Source organism: Rhipicephalus microplus, chromosome X, assembly GCF_043290135.1.
Source record: "Rhipicephalus microplus isolate Deutch F79 chromosome X, USDA_Rmic, whole genome shotgun sequence".
Lineage (NCBI taxonomy): Eukaryota > Metazoa > Arthropoda > Arachnida > Ixodida > Ixodidae > Rhipicephalus > Rhipicephalus microplus.
In genome coordinates, this window is record NC_134710.1 from 358,633,997 (window position 1) to 358,654,395 (window position 20,399).

The following is a 20,399-nucleotide window of genomic DNA, read 5'->3' on the forward strand; positions in this document are numbered from 1 at the left end:
CCATTTTGGAAATGCCGATGGCAATAGAATGACCTTATTTATTTTTTTTTTTTCGAACTCGATTCTAACGCGCATGCGATTTATGAAGTCGCTTAACCGGAAAAAAGGTGCGCGTTGGATTCGAGTAATTACGGTAGGCCTGGGACGTAGGGATTTGGAACCTTTAGCATCATTTGTCGAGAGAAGATAAAGCACTTGTTAACCGACTTCGATAAATGATTGTAAATTCCAGGCCATGTGCTGCACTGCAATAATTGAACCGCGTGTTCACGGGAGCCTCGACTACCGATTAGCAGTGTTTTCTGACCATGCTCAAAAATGTTGTCGGGCCCCTTTGATTCATCCATGCTATTTTGTTTGTATTTGATTGGAAATCATATGGTGGTTTTGTGACTTTAAACCCCAACAAAAAGTTTTATTCAATTCGCAAAATTCTGTATTCAAATTGGTCAAATATTCATTTTCTTCAAATATATTTGGGTAATAACAATGTTGTAGTCCAAAAGAAGACAGAATGATAGATATGAAGACTGTTTCAAGTCATTCTTCTCTACAATAGCTGCAGCTGTTGCACAGGGGCCGAAGTTCCTGAAAAAAGTGCACAGGATGTATAATTTCCCACATTAGGAACTATTTATTCTATACTGTAGAATCTATGTAAGCAAGAATCACTTTAATGAAATTGATAGATAAATGGAACTAGTACCTTCGGTTCAGATGGTGCTGTGATGGCTATACATCTTTTTCAGTAAATGAAACTTCTGTTAAATGGGACATGTTTGCCCGGTCGTTTCAGGCTCTATTAGGGGAAATCGTGCCGTATATACAGATTTGTTCTGATTTGTCATTTGACTAGTTTCACCATATTTGCATTCCTTAAATGCTATGTGCACGTCTTCAGCATCAAACTTCTGTCCTTCACTGAAAAAAAAAAAAGTATTGCATTGATGCCATTGCTAGTTTGTCCTTGTTATTTATCGCAAGCTTCCTAGTTGTTTGGGGCAGGTAATTGCAAAAGTCATTAATTGCAAAACGCAAATCAAACAGACTGCAGAAGCTTCATCTTTGATGCTGCTACAAAAGTAGGGGAAAAAAAATTAAGGCAGTTTTGCCCTAGTGGTGCCATTAAGCTTGAGCAAAGTGCAGAGCTGGGCAACCTTCCTTGTTTTCTTTTCTCCTCCCTCCCTTCCCTTTTCTCTTATCCAGTTTTTTTCTGTTTTTTTTTTTTCTTTTTATTTATTGTATTTTTCTTCTTTTCGTTTTCCCTTGTATTCTCTTTCTATTTCTCAGCTGCTTCCTTTTTCAATCTTTATCGTGCTATGTGCTGTCTCGTGTTTCCCTAGCCATAGTAGTAATTTCCACACTTCGCATAATCATTAAGGTGCTCAAAGGACAAGGAGAAGTAGACTTCTCTGTGGCGCCTGCGTGCACTCTGTATGCTGTAGCTGGCTATGATTTTGTAATTTTGGGTGCGTTAATATCGTCATCAAGACACTCAAAGAACAAGAGGGAAAGGCTTGCACTAAATTCATCATCAAGGCACTCGAAGAGCAAGAGGAAGAAGATTTCTCTTTGGTGCGAGTGCGCGCTCAATATGCTACAGCTGGCTAGGCCATGTGCGGTTTTGCATGCATTACGCCTAGTGAAGAGGACAGCATACAACAGCCTGACCCCTTAGAGCACTCTGCTCTTAATATTTAACATTCAATTAAATATTTAGAGCCTATTTTTGATCTGATTTATATTCGATTTAATTAGAAAGTTTTTAGTATTTGCACATTCCTATTTTTAAAAGAGTACCTTGCAGGTGTGGTGTTTTACGTGCTGGATAACTCTGATTTTGTTAGCTCAGGCTTACGCAGCACACGTAAATTTGATACTTATCTTTATTTTGTAGAAATAGAATTTAAGGAGCTTTAAGAAATTGTGTTCAATGGTTGAGCACAATTTCTTAAATTGCCGTCATTGGTTGAGCTTTAAGAAATTCTGTTCAATGTGTTTTACTGAAAGGGTGAGAAATATTTTTCTTCATTGTATTGACATAAGTTATTGTAAGTTATTGTCATGCAATATAGGCTAAAGCACAAGTCTCGTGTTCTATTTAGACTTCGTTAATCAATCCCACCTGGTCGAAATTTCCGGAGCCCTCTACTACGGCAGCGTCTCTCATAATCATATAGTGGTTTTGGGACGTTAAATCCCATATATCAATCAATCAATTGTTTGGGCTTATTCATTAAACCTCATCAGCATTACCTGAGGCTAAAATAGTCATGGCCTGTGTATTGTCGGTCACATGTCAACCCTAAGGTTGGTACTTTGGCCTGTTGATATGCCTATAGCGTGTATAACCCTTCAATACGAAACCTTTCTGTCCTTTGCAGCTCTGTGTCCTGTTCCATTATATGCCTGCATACACTGGCCAACATCCTGCAATATAACGCTGTATTCAAGGACGTTTATCGCGAAGTAGGACTGCTGGAAGTCCTAGTCACATGCCTGCATCGCTATGCAACTGTGCTCAAGGAGGCCTTTCCCGATGGCGCTGCAGAACCTGTTGGTAAGATCTGCAGCACTCATGCATAAGCAATTTATTGAGAGCTCAAGACAAAATTGCCTTATTATACTCTAAACTTCTGTAAATGCAAACTCTGATAACTCAAAATAGCAGCTAAGCCAAAATTCAGACTTAGTTCTTAGTCAAGGCGATGTTTTTTCTGGGAAGAATGTTATCATTCAGCATAAATAGACCACTTGCTCGATAAACGCCTGGCAAGTGTGTCTCTGATAAATTTCATGTCAACTTGTGTTAAGTTTAGGGCTAGCATTTTCTGAATTTCTGGGCCATCATGGTCATGCATTGAGCAAATTATTTGTTTCCTTATTGTTCTGTGTTACGATGCATAGTGTGCAAACATGTAATGTTATTTTTGGTATGACCTGTTGTTTACTCCTTTCAGCAAAAGTTCCTATCCCTGATGAACAGCAACAAATGGGTTCTCTGGTCATGGAGACTCTCACAGTTCTCTTGAATGGCAATTCAAACAATGCAAGTGAGTAACACCATGTTTTTGAGTGATGAGACATTTATTGCCTTAGTAAATTCTTGTCTAATTAGAAAATTAGATACTGATATTTTACTGTGAAAACTAAGCAGGCTTTTCCAAAAATTCAAAGCTTGCAAAGAAATCTTTCTAGTCATATTTAAAAGAATAGATGCTCTGAAAAGCATAGACTGGGGATAAATTTGCAGCCGTAAGTCAAATTAAAAAATTGTTAGTCTTCTTTGAAATACTAAGAATAGTGTGACTTCTTCAGGAAGCAGTGGAATTATTTTGCTTATACAGTCGAATCCCGCTATAACAAATTCTGCTACAACAAAATTTCGCCACAATGAATGATTTTCGATTCCCCATCAGCCGCCCATAGAAAACAAGGGGAAAAATGTCTCGTCCCAACGAATAATTTTCCTGGATATTTCCGCTTTAACGAAGTTTTTGCGAGTACTACCCCATAAGAAAAAGGAATTTGCTTTGGATTGCCGTGACATTCCGATACCAACTCGGACATTTTTCGACGGCTCGTGACATTCAGAGCACACAGCCATATCGCAACAACCGTGTTTTCATCAGATACATGCTTTCTGCCACCAAACAAACATCCCGCTAAATTTATCACCATTGAGATGCTCAGTGACAGCGCGCCCATTTGCCATGATGCTGCCGGTGGATTTGATGCACATGAGGGCCGTGGCAGAATCGTGATCTTTAAAAACCCCGGCCATTTGTTTTTGACAGCGTGCTCATAACAAAACTACCGCTCATCATCACTAGCCCTGCGATTGTAAATGACAACCACGCATTGTGGAGGCGCACATGCGTGCAGCGCGCACCTAGTCCTAGCATAGCTTCATTCTGCCGCAACCGCTGCAAACGCAAATGCGGTCGTTTCAAACGCAACCATGGGCGACTATGAAAGTATGCGCGCAGTCAACGCACATTGACTCAACCCAATATTTCTTGCCATAACTGTGTGAACGAAGATAGCAACGACGCAGTTCTTAAATCACGCGTGCAGCCAGCGCGGGGTGCACAGATTAAAAACTGAACTTGTTTGCCGCAACCGCTGCGCAGGAAACAGCGGTCGCTATCGTGGTGTTCATCAATAGCGAGTACAATCTAAAGGTGCGCAGTTAACACCGCCACAGATTAAAGGCAATGAAGCCATAATAAGACACGAAGCGTTATGGTTTTTCTTGTTATTCACTTATGGCCTTGGTAGTGTGAAGCTACGTCAATTTCAGTTGCAGTTACCAGTAGGCCTCTAGCGAAGCTTTGGTACGCTTGTTCACGGTGCTGTGCACTCGGCAAGCTCCAAGGGTTATCTGAATATCGTATTTTTTTCTGTATAACCCACCCCTGCAAATAACCGGGACCCCTGGCCACAAACTGTGGGAAGGAAAAAAAGCTACTCACGTCCACTACGCAAGGCAGCCTTTTCTGCATTGCCCTGAAGTCGTGCCGTCAAGCCAGCTTGCGTGCCAAAATTATCGTATAACTCGCACTTCGACTTTAGCTCCAAATTTTCTCTATATTTTGATCGCGTTATATGCAAGAAAATATGTTCACTCATTGTTCGGCCAGGTACATCTGAGTTGGCGAGGGTTCAATGCATGCGCTTGCAAGGACCAAAAGACGAGTCCTAATCATCAGATCTTACCATATGTTGTGGTCCATAGATGAAATTTTACTAGGAAAAATTCCGCGACAATGAATTTTTTCGTGCATCCCGTCAATTTTGTTGTAGCGGGATTCAACAGTATACAAAACGTCTACTTTGTTTTGAGCAGACAATGTCCACTTCGTAGGTCAACAGAAAAGTGTGCTAATTTGTGGGGATTTATTGTTGAAAGATGCAAGCATTCATGAGCAGCTAGTGCGGGGTATTTCAAGGTAAATTTGCTGCTCTTAACTTTTTTTTCTCCTTCTTTAGCCTATCAACTTTTTTAGCTGGAAGTCGGAGGTTTTCAGTATCCAGTGAACGTATTCTAGCTTTCTCGTCCGCAATCGCTTCAAAGTGTTGTTGCTCTGTCTGCATGTGCTTTGTGTTTTGTAAGCACTGCTGTCTGCCTGCAGGTGTGTTCCGCGAGTGTGGCGGTGCCCGGTGTGCCCACAACTTGGTGCCATACCGGCTGTGCCGACAGCAAGCACTGGCTGTGGTGCAGCAGCTGGTACTGAGCAATGGCGGGGACGATGACATGGGCACCCTGCTGGGGCTCATGCATACCGCACCACCTCTGGCTCTTGACCTCAAGAACCACATTCTAAAGGTGCACTGTCTATGGTGTCTTTTGAATAATCAAGGAGATATTTATGCTGCCACACATCACTGTGGTCAAATTTCCCAACGTTCAACCGTCATTCACTTGTATGGCCACAATAACTATCAAAGTTTATCATTTGCATGTGGAGAAAGTTATGGGGGATAGGGGACAAAGAAACACAGGATATAGAGTTGCTTGTGACTTTTACTTATTCTCAGTTAAAGGAACACTAAAGTCAAATAACAATTTACGTCAGACTTAATGCTCAATGTATGACAACATTTAAAACGACAATATTATCAACAACAGTGCCCTACTTACTGAGAAATTAAGATAAATGCACAAGAACACAAGCGCCGCAGTAGGACATTTTCAAAATGTCCCGATGACATCAGACAGACTGTCTACAATTAATCGCTAGTAATCAATCTAACTGCACTAAATAAAGAGCTTTCCGTGCATCAAAAGATGCAATAAAATGCTGCTTGTTCGTTTCTGTTTGATTCATGGAGAAAAGAACCGTCGAACGTTACTATGAGGAATGACCCGAGTAGTTCAAAAATTCAATTTTTGCGTGGTTACATTTGATGGATGGTGCCATCTAGCGGGGTGCAGTTGAACGAGAAAAGTCTGCAATCTTGGAGCCAATGGCGGGAAATTGATCAATGGACGTTGTTGCCTGCTATAGCTCCTGCTGCTTTCGGTCTTCTGCTACTAGCTCAGTAAAGCCGGGCAATGTTGTGCACGGCAACAGTGACGTGAGACGGTCCGGTCGGTCCGCTTCTTGAGGCGGGTAATTTGAAGTGCGCTGACTTGATGCGGACAACTAAAACTTGATTTTATTTCAAAATAGGCCTTTCCTTGACACAAAAGTACTAACACTACGAGGTTTTTGGACCACTTTTTCAATAATGTCGACTTAATAGTTGCCTTTAGTGTCCCTGTAAATGCTCACAGTTTGTTAAAAAGATTTTTAGATTGACTGATCTGTGAAGTGTTAGTGTAAAAGTTTTATTGTAGCTTTGAACATACTGGTAACAGATAACATCATAGAGCAGAAGTTTTCAATTCCTTTTGCACATATTAATTCAACTTGTGCAGTGAGAGGGTCATTATGAATGCAGTGCCTCTCATAGGGCTCTTGCACAATTGGTTGGTTGATCAATTTTTTTTAATGCGGGAAATTTACAGTAGACTCTCAGTAAACAGAAATCTGTTAAACCAAACTACTGCTTAAACGGAACTATTGCCTCTGTAATGCTTGGTTTTGGGCTTCAATTCTGCACCCATGTTCACCTCTCAGTTACTGTTAAATGAAACATATTTTCCCGGTCCCTTCAGGTTTGGTTTACTGAGAGTGTGCTGTACATTACATTGGGCTGTGTAACCTCTCTGTGTAAATTTCTGTTAAGTTGGGCAATACAAAAATGTGGCCCAACATTTTCGCTATAGTTCGGGGCTATAGTTTTGGAGCTGTAAGGTATACCACTTAATGGACAGGGTTGGTGATATTTGGCAGTAGATATCTTGGGGCTAATTTTTTCATGGTGTCATTTGCAGTCGCTTCTGTATGTGCTTCGGGAGAGCCATCGAACCCGAACTGTTTTTCGGAAAGTTGGCGGCTTTGTCTACGTTATGTCAGTCCTTGTTTCTATGGAAGGATGCCTGGCTGATCCTCCAAGAGAGCCATGGAACACAGGTGAGAAATTTCCAGAGGAATTGGCAAAATAACTGAACCTTACTGTGCCTCCCTGCTTCTCTCAATGTATGGAAGAATGCTGAAAATAGATGGACAGGCTCTGATGTAAAAAGCATAGTTCAAGTCAGACAAGAAAGTTGACTGGAAATCCTGATATGGCCATTATGAATAAGGCTGACATCCGACGTTTAGCACATTTCGTATTGCTGCAGTAACAATTCTTGTGTGTGTGTGTGTGAACACGTGTGTGTGCGCGTGCATGTGTGCGTGCGTGTGTGACCATTACTTTGTATATATAAATAAAGGCCTGGGTACTTATAAGCATGTGTACTCACACACAAAGGCATGAATGTGAGTAATTGGTGAAGGTCACGAGTAGAGGCCAAATTTATAGGCACCAAGTTTATAGGCGCCATAAATAGGCAGACAAAAAACTGTTTTAGGCGCCTAAAATCATAATTATAGGCACAATAAACTCTGACCAAATTCAAATTTTTGAAGAAATGCGTGTGACATCTGTGTATAGGAGAAGAAAGCAAACAGGAATGTTTTAGTTTATGATGGTACAAAGGCGCCAATGCTTTAGCATAGCCACACATTTTTTTCTCTCATAGGGATTGCAGAATATCGCCTCTGCTTTTTTAGTCCAGAGTGGCCAGTTAAGGTTTCCCCCTCGAACAAGCAAGCTCTTGGGTCTCTTTTCGGCATGGCAAGGACAACACAGGAGCAAACAGTCAAAGCGCTACCAGGCCCGAGAATGTCTTCTTGCTTTGTATTAACTTGGTTCAACAAGCACAGGATTAATTTCTCTTCTGTGTGTGTAAAGGACTCTTAATTAGGTTCGAGAATTTCGAGCAGGCAAGAAGAATGCATGCACTGGGCGCTCACGATCTCATCTGCAAAGATTTATTATGCTAGGCGCCCCGGAAAGAGGTGAAATGTCAGACTGAACACCATTTGACCTTCAATTCACGGGCGCGCGCCCAGCATGTTGGAGTTGGCGTATACGGTAGACTACGCATTACCTTCTCCAAGATTTTACAGAAGGGTTTTCGTGCCTCCATCCATCCAACTTTTGTATCTTGCATCTTTAACAACTACACAAACAGTGTTACAGTAGATGCATACACGCGAAAACGGTTGAGTTGGCGCACTCATTGTAACAAGAAAACGTCGATCTAATTGCCCAAGATGGCCGCACCCATGTGTCTCAGGTAAACCAAAAAAGAGTAATTGGTGAATCTCTGAGGCGACATGTGTAATTTGTGCTATTTGTTGCCTGAATAGAAAGAAGTATGTAGATTGTCGAAATGTTAAAACGGAATCTATGTGCATCATTTTTTTTTTTTTCAACTTTGTATAGGGCGTGATGCGAGGCCATGGAGAGACATAAGCTGCCTACATTTCATTTACGTTGGTGTTCTCGCCGTTTTCGTATCATGCCAGTGCCAGCATTCACAACGCTTGGTGTGTTTGGTTCCAGTGGTGCGATGCTCTGTATCGTGGTAGGGATACATGATCCATGCCAGCCTATGCAAACGTGCATGCATGGAAGGATCCATCCCACAGAAACAGGCAGTACAATACAGTGTACTCAGACCGTCTGAACGACAACACTGCTTGAGTGCACGATCTGGCATGCATGTCATGAGAATGTAACCTTACGTGCGCATGACATGTTGATGTGTTTGCTTCGTGTGTTATTCCGGCTCCGAATCGATCCGATACCGAAGAGGGCAAGGAAAGAATTTCACTTGCAAAGTCTACACCGGCCGAATGGCAAAGGTTTCAAGCTCACTTCTTTTCATCATGCTTTCGCGGCTTGTAATCAACCAATTCAAAAATTGTAGTGGTGCAAAGCTTTTCACTGGGCACGCAACAACTTTCAGGGTCTAAGTAATATTTCCCGTTTGACCTAGTGAAGTGCCTTCTAAGAAGTAAGTTTAAAAAAAAAAAGCAAGAATCATGAGCTCAAATTTTTTATCTATCCTCTACTTTCCCTTGATGACACTCCACGGTTTCACATTCGTTCTTCATTCTCTTGCGGCTGCACAGAGGCACTTCCTGTTCCCTACGCATGCGAGCAGACGCCGGGGAGATGCTGAGCAGACAACGCGATGCGGATGAATGCATGTGTAGAAGCTAAGTAGCCTTTCCATAGGCTAAGAGGCCTTGTAGCCTTTAGAGTACTGAAAGGAACTTAGGAGGTGAAGTATAGGTGGCACCCCATAAAGTTCCGAATGTTCAATTTTTCCTGGTAACATAAATACCGGTGTCCAACTGTACTCGAGAACAACATTTGAGGTTGAAAGGCATTCTTGTAAGCACCGATTTTGAAAATAGGCATTTATAGGCACTATAAAGATACTATAATAGCTCCTCTTGGCCTCTAATTCATGCCTATATATCAAAGTGGCACGATAGGAACGCAAGAAACAAAATGGGCATTTGCCTATATAATCCGGTCTCTAGTCATGAGTGTAGATGAGTACAAATAAGATCATAAGTAGTTGAGAGTGTGAATAGGTGTCAGTGTGAACGTGCGTGGAAATAATTGGTAATTGGGCAAGTTATTGGATGTTTGTGTGAATGATGAGTGAGTGACTGTACTCCAGTGTTACTGTGACTGTGAGGGAGCACCTACTGAGTGTGTCAGGGTTGAGAGTGGTGGACATGATTGAGTGGATATTAGTGTAATTGGACATGAATATGAATGTGAGTAGCCATCACATAGTGCTAGCGGAAGTAGGTATGAATGCAACTGAGTGCAGTTGAGTGTGAATAAGAATGAGAAAGTGCTGATGAGCTTGGGTTGATATAAATGTGAGTGTGAGTAAGAGCATATTCTGATAAAATGTTCATTAAGTTTATGTGCCTACCTTTTCAGTTGCACAAAATCATTCAGGCTCTTTGCCATTATCTTTAACTAAATTTATTGACCTAAAAAGATTATGAGCACTTTTTGTGGTATCATCCTAGCAATCTTAGCATTTCTTCTATGGCTTAAAATGCAGCAACATAATTTTGGTGAGGAGTAATGGCATAAACCTTGCAGTATAACATTAGAGGCAATATTTTTATTGCTATAAATTAGACATGACTGCAAGGTACCAGTAATAGCATATTATGTGGAGAAGTGTTATTAATCTACTAGATTGGTTACGGTAGAAATCAAGAATTAGTGTTAAGTCTGTGGCATAAGTTTTGTTTATTTCTTTTCTTCCTGTGAATAAGGTTCTGGCTACAAAAGAGAACTTTATTAAATGAACTATTGTCATTTCAGTTCTCCTTATGGTGGTTGAAGTGCTTTACTGAAAAGATTTTGTGTTGTGTAAAAAAATTTTACGACTACAGTGAGAGTTATTCGCAAAATTCTACTGGAGTTGGAGTGTATGCTGTCATATATCTCTGTGCTTTTATGTCAGATAGGTCTTACTTTTTGTTTATTTACTGAATATTTTTTTTTCTGTGTCCTTTCAGTTGAGAAAAAGCAAATAATTTCCCTTCTGCGGACCGTATTTAGCAGCATGACTGTTGCCATGCGGTATGAACCAGCCAATGCCAAGTTCTTCGCCACAGAGGTACTGCACATTTCCGTATATTGTAGTTAAGCTTTGACCCAGATATTGAGGCCTACATGCTTTTTATTCTTGATATGCCATCTGTCTGTATTTTAGATCTGTCAAACAAGCCTTGCTGACACGGTGAGACTGCTCGGCTGTTTTACAAACAACACGGACATTTGTCCTGTCAACACTAGCTTCGTGCCAATGGAAGAAAACCTATTTCATGCTGTGTTTACTGGCCAAAATGATTCCAGGTAAGCTCCTGTTTACTCTGTCAAAGTGTTAAGGCTTAACACTAGGTGTATGGAGCTTAGTGTTGCATGAAGTGCACTGAATAAGTAGCACTCAGCAAATAGACATGCCTTGCTACTTACACTGGAAATGTCCAGTCTCTCACACTGACATTGAATGTAATGTTCTTAATCTTTTATTTAAATCATGGGTTATCAAACTGTATTTTGCATAAAAATTGTGACCCGCACCCATTTTACCCATGTTAGCACTTAATTTATTGTGTTAAACAAAATGCATGTTGCACCTGCATATCGGAAGTGTGTGAATAGCTACAGATCCATGTAATACTAGAGGTACCGTAGACTTGTGGCTGTATAATTTGCATTACGAAGCTTGTGCAGTTGGTGGATTCGAGATGACAAAGCGAGCAAAGTGCTGTTAATTCATGCTCACCAGGGCAATTTAAAATGCATGCATGCTAGCCCATTCATTAATTTTGCAAGCCGAGAAACTTAAAACGATATTGGCTATTTAAATGTAGCATTAGCAGACACGTTGAGCACATTATTTGTGGCTCATAACACATAGGTCTTCATATTGCACAGTTTTTATGCACGCTGACTTGCCACAGGACAGTCGGTTTGGTAGTCAAAATACCCAGCAAGCACCTTGATATGTGCTAGAGGAATTCCTTCGTGCATATGGCTACCGAAGCACTTGGGCTTAGTCTCATGCCGAGTGTATCGATGACGATGTTGCAATACCACTGCCGAGCTTTATTTTCACTTTTTTTCTTGCAAAGAAGGAAAAAAAGCTTTTAGGCATCTGGCACTCTGCGTAAACACAGTGCTTACAGGGCACGGCATGGTGCTTGAACCATGCATTAATTAACATACGATCGGTGGACACTTTGTGTAACCCGCTGGGCGGGACACATGGGAGTATGAGAGAAGGAGGAGGAATCACCAGTCTGTCTATGTATTACCACAAATTGTGCACCAACAGTGATGACCTTCAAGTTGAAAAAGAATATGTAGTAACATAATTTTGCTTTTAACTTCTACAATGGATTGTGTGTACCTGTGCTTCAGTTTATTGTTGGGCCGGGCACTATCACACAAACTTCTTTTTTTTTTACTTTCAAACAGCCAGTTCACATTTTGAAAGTACCGTATAGACTCCCATAATGAATGCACTTGCATAATAACGCACCCCCAGCTTCACTTGTCAAAATTGGGATTTTTCTTTTCCCTGCGTAATAAACACACCCCCTACATTCGTTTGCTGCAGTCCTGCTAACAGACACCTGGCACCTCCTTGCCCGTTGGATCTCTTCCATTTTTTATTATTATGCCGACCCCCCTGTCCACCTTGACCACCTTGACTCGCTCCCTCTCCCCCTCTTTGCCCGCTGCCACGTGCCGTATAGTTTTTCTTTCTATTTGTGTGCGGCACGTCCCCAGTCTTTTTCAAATATCTATGTGCCACAGCAGGGTTCACGAACGGTGCGAGTGTGGAGACATCGCCGCTGACAGGGAGTGAAGGTCACGAAACTTACTGTGCCAACCAACGGTCTCTTCCTGCAAATATGACACTTTAAGGCCCAACCACATGCACTGAATTTTCGAGCGACGACAACAGGATTTGCTGTCAGGAAGGGCCATTTGTCACTTTCACGCTGCAGGTTTCTGAAAAACCAGAAAGAAAGCGCTTGGCGCCCTGAAAAGTTCGTGACTATTTCCACAACATGGTCTTCAATTCTATTCTTGCTTTGGTTGCAAGCGAGGCCGCCGCCGTATTTTGTCGTTAATCTTGTTATCAACGGTTTGTTTTGATGCTTCTGTGGTAGCTTGCTGCAATGTTGGTTGCTTGCTGCAATGTCAACGGCGTCGTCGGGGCCTTCATGCGAGGCTGCCGCGAAGTTGGCTAAGTGCATCGCGGTGTCATAGCGCACGCTTCTGGGCACCCCTCAAGATTGCTGCAGATGCTGCTGTCCCGGCTAAATGATTGCGAGAAAAGATAGCCTCAGAAAGCTTTTATGGCGTGCACGGGTGGCACGGGAACAGCTTGCAGAAGATAGCACCTTCAACTACCGAAGATAAGTGAAGTGCAACAAAGAAGCTGAGCGACCTAACTTTTTTTTTTGTATTACTTCATTTTTTTTGCTCATACCGAAAAAGTTTTTATAAAATTTTCCCCACATAATAAATGCACCCCCAACTTTGCTCCGATTTTTCGAGAAAAAAAAAGTGCATTCATTACGCGAGTAAATACGGTAGTCATTGCATTTTTGTCTGTTTGCTAGTACATTTTTAAAAATATGCTGTAGCTTAGTGCTAAAAGCTACTACTGAAGCTGCAAACAACTTTTGGCAAGGCCTTATTTTGTTAGCCTTTGTTTTAGTTTGTGCCTCTTTTTTGAAACAAGAAGTTCTGGAATGTGTTTTTAACTCAATGACAAAAATTCTGTTTATATTGTACAATGCAGTCCACTATCAAGTGTGGGCACACACATGCGGGGTGTGTGTGCATATGTGCAAACATGGTTTGCATGCTCAAAAGTCAAAAGTTCAATTTATCATGATAAGTAAAGCCACTTCGTGTTCAATTTATCATGATAAGTAAAGCCACTTAGTGAGATTCAACTTGTGTGAGCTTTTATGTGTTGTGCTTTTTAAAGGGACACTTAAGGCAAATATTAAGTCGATATCGATCGCTGAAATAGCTGTCCGAAAACCGAGTAGTGCTTATTTTTAAAAGAAATCACGTTGTAGTGGTGCGCATCCCATTAGCGCACTTCAAATCACCCACCTAAAAGCAGTATTTCTCACATCACTGTTTCTGTACCAAACATTGCCCGCCTTTACTGCGCGGCCACCGACGCTAGTAGCAGCAGAGTGAAAGTAGTGGGAGCCACAGCAGTAACAATGACCATTAAACAATTTGCTTGCTTGGTTCAAGTTAACCTTGCTAGATGGCATCACCCATCCAGCTTAACCAGGCGAAAATGGAACTTTTGAACCACTCGTGCCATTCCTCATAGTAATGCGAGGCAGTTCTTTTTTTCATGAATTAAACAGAAATGGAAAAGCAGTATTCATTATGTCTTTTTGATGCACGAAAGGTTCTTATCTTATTGCAGCTAGTTTGATTACTAGTGATTAATTGTTGTCAGGCACTCTCATATTATCGGAATCTTGTCCAAAATGTCCCACTTGTGGCGTATGTCGTGTGATACATTTAGTTTAATTTCTCGGTTAGTGGGGCACTTATGTTGATAATATTGCTATTTGAGACGTCATACATTGAGCTTTCACTCTAACATAAATTGTTATTTGCTTTTAGTGTCTCTTCAAGTACAGTATTGACTACTACTGTTCAATGCAGTTTTGACCTGACCAAGGTACCAACATCTCTCATCTCAGCCTTGGTGGTTATTCGGTTGTTGTATGACATGGCCCTTGACTCTTTTGACAAGTAAGTGGTCTGTGATAATTTTCAGTATGCTGTTTTGATGTCTTTTTTTAATCAAGATATTATTTTTGACCTGCTTCTATGCAAGGTTAGCTTCTATTAATTTGGCCAGTCATGTTTTGTGTCCTCAAGATAAATTGGCTGTGACACGAATATATATAATGCAGTCAGAAAAGTGCATATTTTTCTGACTGCAGGCCCTTTGGCTGCTTCCTAGATCTACAAGGCCATCTGGCAAATCCTTTGGCTTCTAATAACTTGCTTTGGTGATGCTTGTGCTATGTTGTCTGTGTGCTATTTGCACGTCGCAAGAGTTCCTTGAGAGCAATGACTGGTTGGCTTCCCCAGGCCGATGGCCTTGACCAAGTTGGTTACCTGCCCTCCAACCCTGCATTGTACGGTGGAAGTTCCCAAGAAGCCATCTGAGACCACAGGCAAGGGCAGCCCTCAGGCCAAGAAGCCTGTGCTGGCCACACTCAACCTTTCAGCACCAAGCCCAGACCCCCTCATTGTACACCCGGGAGTGGTTGTGGCCATGTTACACCTTGTCCCTTCCATCGCCGATGGCAATGATTCCCAGGTGAGGCCATAGTTAAGGGGGCATTTGTCCATGACTTGAATTTGGTTAGAGAGCAGTGGACACAGTATGGCAGGTTTGATCTTGGCTTGTGCAAATATTTGAGCACTTGAAATATTTTGATCATTATTACTGTACCCTAATTAGCTTTGAAACGAATTCAAGTTATACTAAATTTTGAATCATTTGAAATGAACGAATAAACATTTATAAACTGCACGTAACCTCCTGTCAGGTGGTTTCACTGCAGTAAAGTGGTGCTGTGCTGTGGATACACTTTTCCAAGGAAAACACTCACTGCTGCGAAGCCTTATGTCAATGTTAAATGAATGTGTTACCCTAACATCAATTCATCATTTTTTTTTAAATTTAGAAGCGTGTTACACAGGCTTATACGGCTTAAGGGCAGATGCTACTCGAAAAATACAAGTTTTTTCCGTAATTGCATAGTTTTTGTGTTTACTTGCTTTCTCAAATTTAGTTTCTTTACTTTCACAACAAAAAATTCTAGGTTGTAGTTAAACTTAAAGAGCAAAAGGTGGCTATTAAAAGCTGTAAATAGCTGATTGTCTATAGTCCCCTGGAAATTGTCACCTCACTGCTTGCCATTGTATTTTACAGGAATTTACAAAATTCACATGCTTAAAATAGCAATAATTTCTAAGCTTTCATAATGAAAAAAAAATCATCTTAGAAAGCATATCATAGCTGCTTGGATGAGCTACCATTTTACATTTAAAATGTGTTTTCCACAAGATGAAATTTTGGGCAACTTTCCGAGTTTGGCACTTCTGACGACCACATCGCAATGAAAATTGTCCCACATATTCCTTAACACGCGAAGAGTGTAATTGTTTTTGTTAAAAGCTGATAACACTTATTTATTTATTTATTTATACAAATACCCTAAGGGCCCAAAGAGGGCATTACATAGGGGGGGATGCAAGTGAGTTTACAAAAACGAGGTGTGTACATATAATGGTAAAAACTGCACACAAAAACCATGAAATACTTTAGGTGACATTATAAAAATAGAGCACAATGCGAAGCGGTAACGAGAAAGTTTGGGACAAAAATACACAAGGCAAATACAACAGTAGTGACAAGTTCACAAGATATGCGAATATATTGGGCTAAGGAGGGTTTCCATCGAAAAACACTGTTAGGGCAGCTTGAAATAGAGTTGATTCTGTAAGCGACACTAGAGATGAGGGCAAGGAATTCCATTCTGTAATTGATAACACTAGCGGCGAATTTTGATACAAGTTCGTTCGTGCAAATATTGGTTTTATTTTATGAACATGGTCTCGCCGAGTAGATACATTGGGAGCAGGCAGAAGGTTAGGTCGAGCAAATGTGGAGTTTCCATGATGAAGATTATGAAAAAACACCAGACGTGCAAATTTTCTGCGTGAGCCAAGACTGACAAGATTTAGCCTTTTCTTCAAGGCAGATACACTTACGTAGTGAGAATATGAAGACATGATAAATCGGGCTGCTTTATTTTGAACTGATTCAAGTAGATTGGACAAGTAAGCGTGATGAGGGTGCCAAATTATAGAGGCATATTCCAAAGAAGGCCTTATGAGTGAGATATACGCACGAAGCCTCGTATCAGTGTTTGCGACATGTAGGCGTCGTTTAAGGTATCCTAGTTTTTTGCATGCTTTGGAGGTGACGTGTTCAATGTGCGCATTCCAGTTTAAGTTTGACGTAAAAAGTACACCAAGGTATTTAATCGAGGATACTGAGCCAATGTTAGCACCACGTATTTTATATTGATTAGCGTTCTGGCGAATAGTTGAAGCGAATTGCACGTGTTTAGTCTTTGAAATATTGATTTCCATTTGCCATATGTTGCACCATTCTGTTAGCCTATTTAGGTCTAATTGTAGAGAAATGACGTCACTGTTGCTGGTTATGGGTTTGTAAATGACGCAATCGTCTGCGAAAAGGCGTATTTGAGATGCGAGATTAACGGCTATGTCATTTATGTATATCAAAAATAATAATGGGCCAAGGACGGAGCCTTGGGGAACTCCCGAGATGACGTCAGCACGGGTAGAAAAGCAATCTTGCAAACTGATTACCTGAAATCTATTACTAAGGAATTCTTCAATCCATCGCGTACAGTTGTAATCAAGTTGTAAATTTCTAATTTTAAGTTTGAGGCGATTGTGAGGCACGCGATCAAATGCTTTAGAAAAGTCAATGAAGATGGCGTCTATGTAAAGTTGATTGTGTATTGAAGTGTGAATATCTGTGACGAGTTCGAACAGTTGAGTTTGACATGAGCGATGTTGACGGAATCCATGTTGGTTGTCAAGAAGCAAGTTGTTTTGGTTGAGGTAAGTTATAATGTGGGTATACAAAACATGCTCAAGCAGTTTGCAGGAGATGCATGTTAGAGAAATTGGTCTGTAGTTGGTGGGATCTGTGGAGTCACCTGATTTAAAAACTGGAATCACTAAGGCAGATTTCCAATCTTCTGGTACGCATCCTGTATCCAGCGATTGTTGAAATATTAAAGATAGCAATAAAGACGAGTAATGGGACGTAAATTTTAGAAGTTTGGCGCTTATACCATCCGGACCGGGGCTGGTTTTATTAGGGAGCCTGTCAATGGCACGAGATATGCCATTTTGTGATATTACGATGGGCAAGAAAGGGTACTGGATGAGCGGTTGATGAGATATATGAGCATCATGAAGTGCGTGTTCCCTAGTAAAAACGTCGGAAAAACATTTACGAAACTTGTTTGCGCTATCTATAATGCTCAAAGTCACGCCATTTTCAGTAAGTAAGGGAGCTGCATGATTATGTTTGGGGTTTACAACTTGCCAAAACTTTTTTGGGTCAGTTTTCAGCATATTTGGAAGGATAGAGTTGAAGAATTCGTTTTTGGCGTTAGCAATAGCTGTTTCTGTAAGACGTGATATGTTCTTGTAGTTTTCCCAGTCTGCTTGAGTCTTTGTCCGAGAAAACTTTCTGAAAGCTCTTTTTTTCTTGTTTATGCATTTTTTTACATCGTGGTTAAACCAGGGGTCGTTCGGCCTTGAGGTGATGGTTATCTTAGGTATACAGTTAGCTTCAACTTCCTTCAGTCTGTCTCGAAACAAACACCAATTGTCATTTGCAGATCTATTTTGGAATTCATTTGAAAAGTCTGCGGCAAATGGTGCTAAAATGGCCATCATTTTTTCAGTATTAGCGCGAGCGTAACTGAGAATACACTTCTTCATTTTCTTTTGTACGGTGGATTTCAGTGCAAACGAGCAGTGTACGACATTATGGTCACTTATTGGATCAAGCACTCGGACTTCACTGAATTCAGGATGATTTGTCAAGATTAAGTCTAAGATATGATTGCCTCGTGTTGGTTTTTGTACAACTTGAGATAAATGATGAAAATGCAGAGTATGCAAGAAATTAACACATTCAGATCTATTGCTGTTTTCTTTCAGAGAAGAGTTTGACCAGTCGATATAAGGGTAGTTAAAGTCTCCCCCTACTATCAAAATGCATTTCGGATATTGAGAAAAAATATGTTCAATGGCGGTATTAAATAAGTGTACAAAGTCTGACCGATTGTCAGGCGGGCGATAGCATGCAACAATCACACACTGCGCATGACCAATACGCGCGGTAATCGCAACTAGTTCTAGGGGAGTATCGACAATCAAAAGTGATGGATTATAATCTCCTCTGATAGCAATGATAACTCCGCCTCCTCGAGAATTTTCCCTGTCTTTGCGAAATATCTTAAAAGACGGGTGCAGAGCTAGTTCACTGTCCGCGACGTCGCTGGATAGCCAGGTTTCAGTACCAATTATAACATCAGCAGAGCAAGTATGCATCAGTGCCTTTAAACTGTCTAGTTTGTGATACAGGCTGCGGAAGTTGGCCAAAAGTAACGAGACAGTATTTGAAGATACAGCTTTGGATTTTTCTGCAAGTTTTTGTCAAGTACGCGATGACTGGTTGCGTGTAGGAACTTCTACGATGTTATCTTTGACAGGGTCATATCGGTAGATGGAGCCTTTCAAGTGCAGAGAGTTATAACGTATAGAAAATGGTTCTGTTCCTTCACGATTACTCCTGGCATATTCACGCAATTTTCTGCGAGCCAACTGAACTTTGGGAGAAAAATCTTCTTCTATCCATACCTTCGGGAAATCGAGGTTTTTCAGTTTGGGGGCGTTCCGTAAAACTTCTGTTTTGGTTTTGAAATTGAGGAACTTAATGATGATAGGCCTATGAAAGCCAGGACGGCGCTGACCAATACGATGAGCGCGTTCGATGTCGCCAACGTTAATCTTCAAGTGGGTAGAACAGAAATCTTTCACGATGGCTTCGGAATCGGCATATCCCTCCTGACCATTTTCAGGTATGCCTTTAATTATTAGGTTGTTACGCCTCATTCTGTTACTGATATCGTCTACGACATCAATGAGCTCATCATTAGTTTTTCTTATGTTAGCCTTAACTTCATGAACGGATGTCCTGACTGCGTCAAAGTGATCCTGTATTTCTTGTACACTACTAATTTTGCTTTCAATAGCGGTGATCCGGGTGTTTAGATTAGCAACTTGTTCTTTCACATCGTTTATGTCTGTCGCGACTTCTTCTCGAAACTCCCTAAGGAAGACTAGGACGTCGTCAATCTTGGGACCTGGATTGGTTTCAACGTCTCCCGCTTGGAGCAGTAGCAAGGCGAAGCATACTGATAGTAATCCTAGCGAAGGTCTAGGGCAAAGAGCGAGGATGAAGTGCGAACTGTCACTGAAGGGAACGACACTGCTGTACCGGGGCTTATGGCGCACAGAGAACAGACCAATGCGTGCCCGGTGAGTGCACAGATCAACACCCATTTGAACAACAATCAAAGTACAGGAAGGGGGATAAGCAGCCACAAACAATTGCACTTAGCTAAGTCACAATAACAAGCACAAAATTCCTACCTATGATAGAAAAGTGCACAACTTAGCACATGCTGCGTGTGGCCGCAAATCCCGATGAATTCCCGTTGAGGCGATGCTTTTATAGGCGTAGGTGGCACTGTTTCTGATGGCGCAGGCGCAGACTCCGTGAGGTTATCTCCGCAGTCAGCAGGTTCTTTACGTCATGCAGATGCGCGGAAGAAGTTGATGACGGACGGCCAGGCAGCGTACAGCGGCAAGCACGAGTCAACCTATGATAGAAAAGTGCACAACTTAGCACATGCTGCGTGTGGCCGCAAATCCCGATGAATTCCCGTTGAGGCGATGCTTTTATAGGCGTAGGTGGCACTGTTTCTGATGGCGCAGGCGCAGACTCCGTGAGGTTATCTCCGCAGTCAGCAGGTTCTTTACGTCATGCAGATGCGCGGAAGAAGTTGATGACGGACGGCCAGGCAGCGTACAGCGGCAAGCACGAGTCAACCTATGATAGAAAAGTGCACAACTTAGCACATGCTGCGTGTGGCCGCAAATCCCGATGAATTCCCGTTGAGGCGATGCTTTTATAGGCGTAGGTGGCACTGTTTCTG

The 20,399-nt window shown here is 41.5% G+C and overlaps 1 protein-coding gene across 2 annotated transcripts in view; it reads left to right on the forward strand.

Moving 5' to 3' along the window:
• bchs (WD repeat and FYVE domain containing 3 bchs) overlaps nt 1-20,399 on the forward strand; it is a 227,185-nt gene that overhangs the window by 42,687 nt on the left and 164,099 nt on the right. For both annotated transcript variants that reach the window (XM_037413472.2, XM_037413474.2), the window contains exons 11-18: nt 2,385-2,560; nt 2,961-3,053; nt 5,136-5,329; nt 6,884-7,022; nt 10,503-10,603; nt 10,700-10,842; nt 14,209-14,298; nt 14,644-14,875. In XM_037413472.2, coding sequence (XP_037269369.2) covers nt 2,385-2,560; nt 2,961-3,053; nt 5,136-5,329; nt 6,884-7,022; nt 10,503-10,603; nt 10,700-10,842; nt 14,209-14,298; nt 14,644-14,875 — 1,168 coding nt within the window. The remainder of the gene's footprint in view (nt 1-2,384; nt 2,561-2,960; nt 3,054-5,135; nt 5,330-6,883; nt 7,023-10,502; nt 10,604-10,699; nt 10,843-14,208; nt 14,299-14,643; nt 14,876-20,399) is intronic.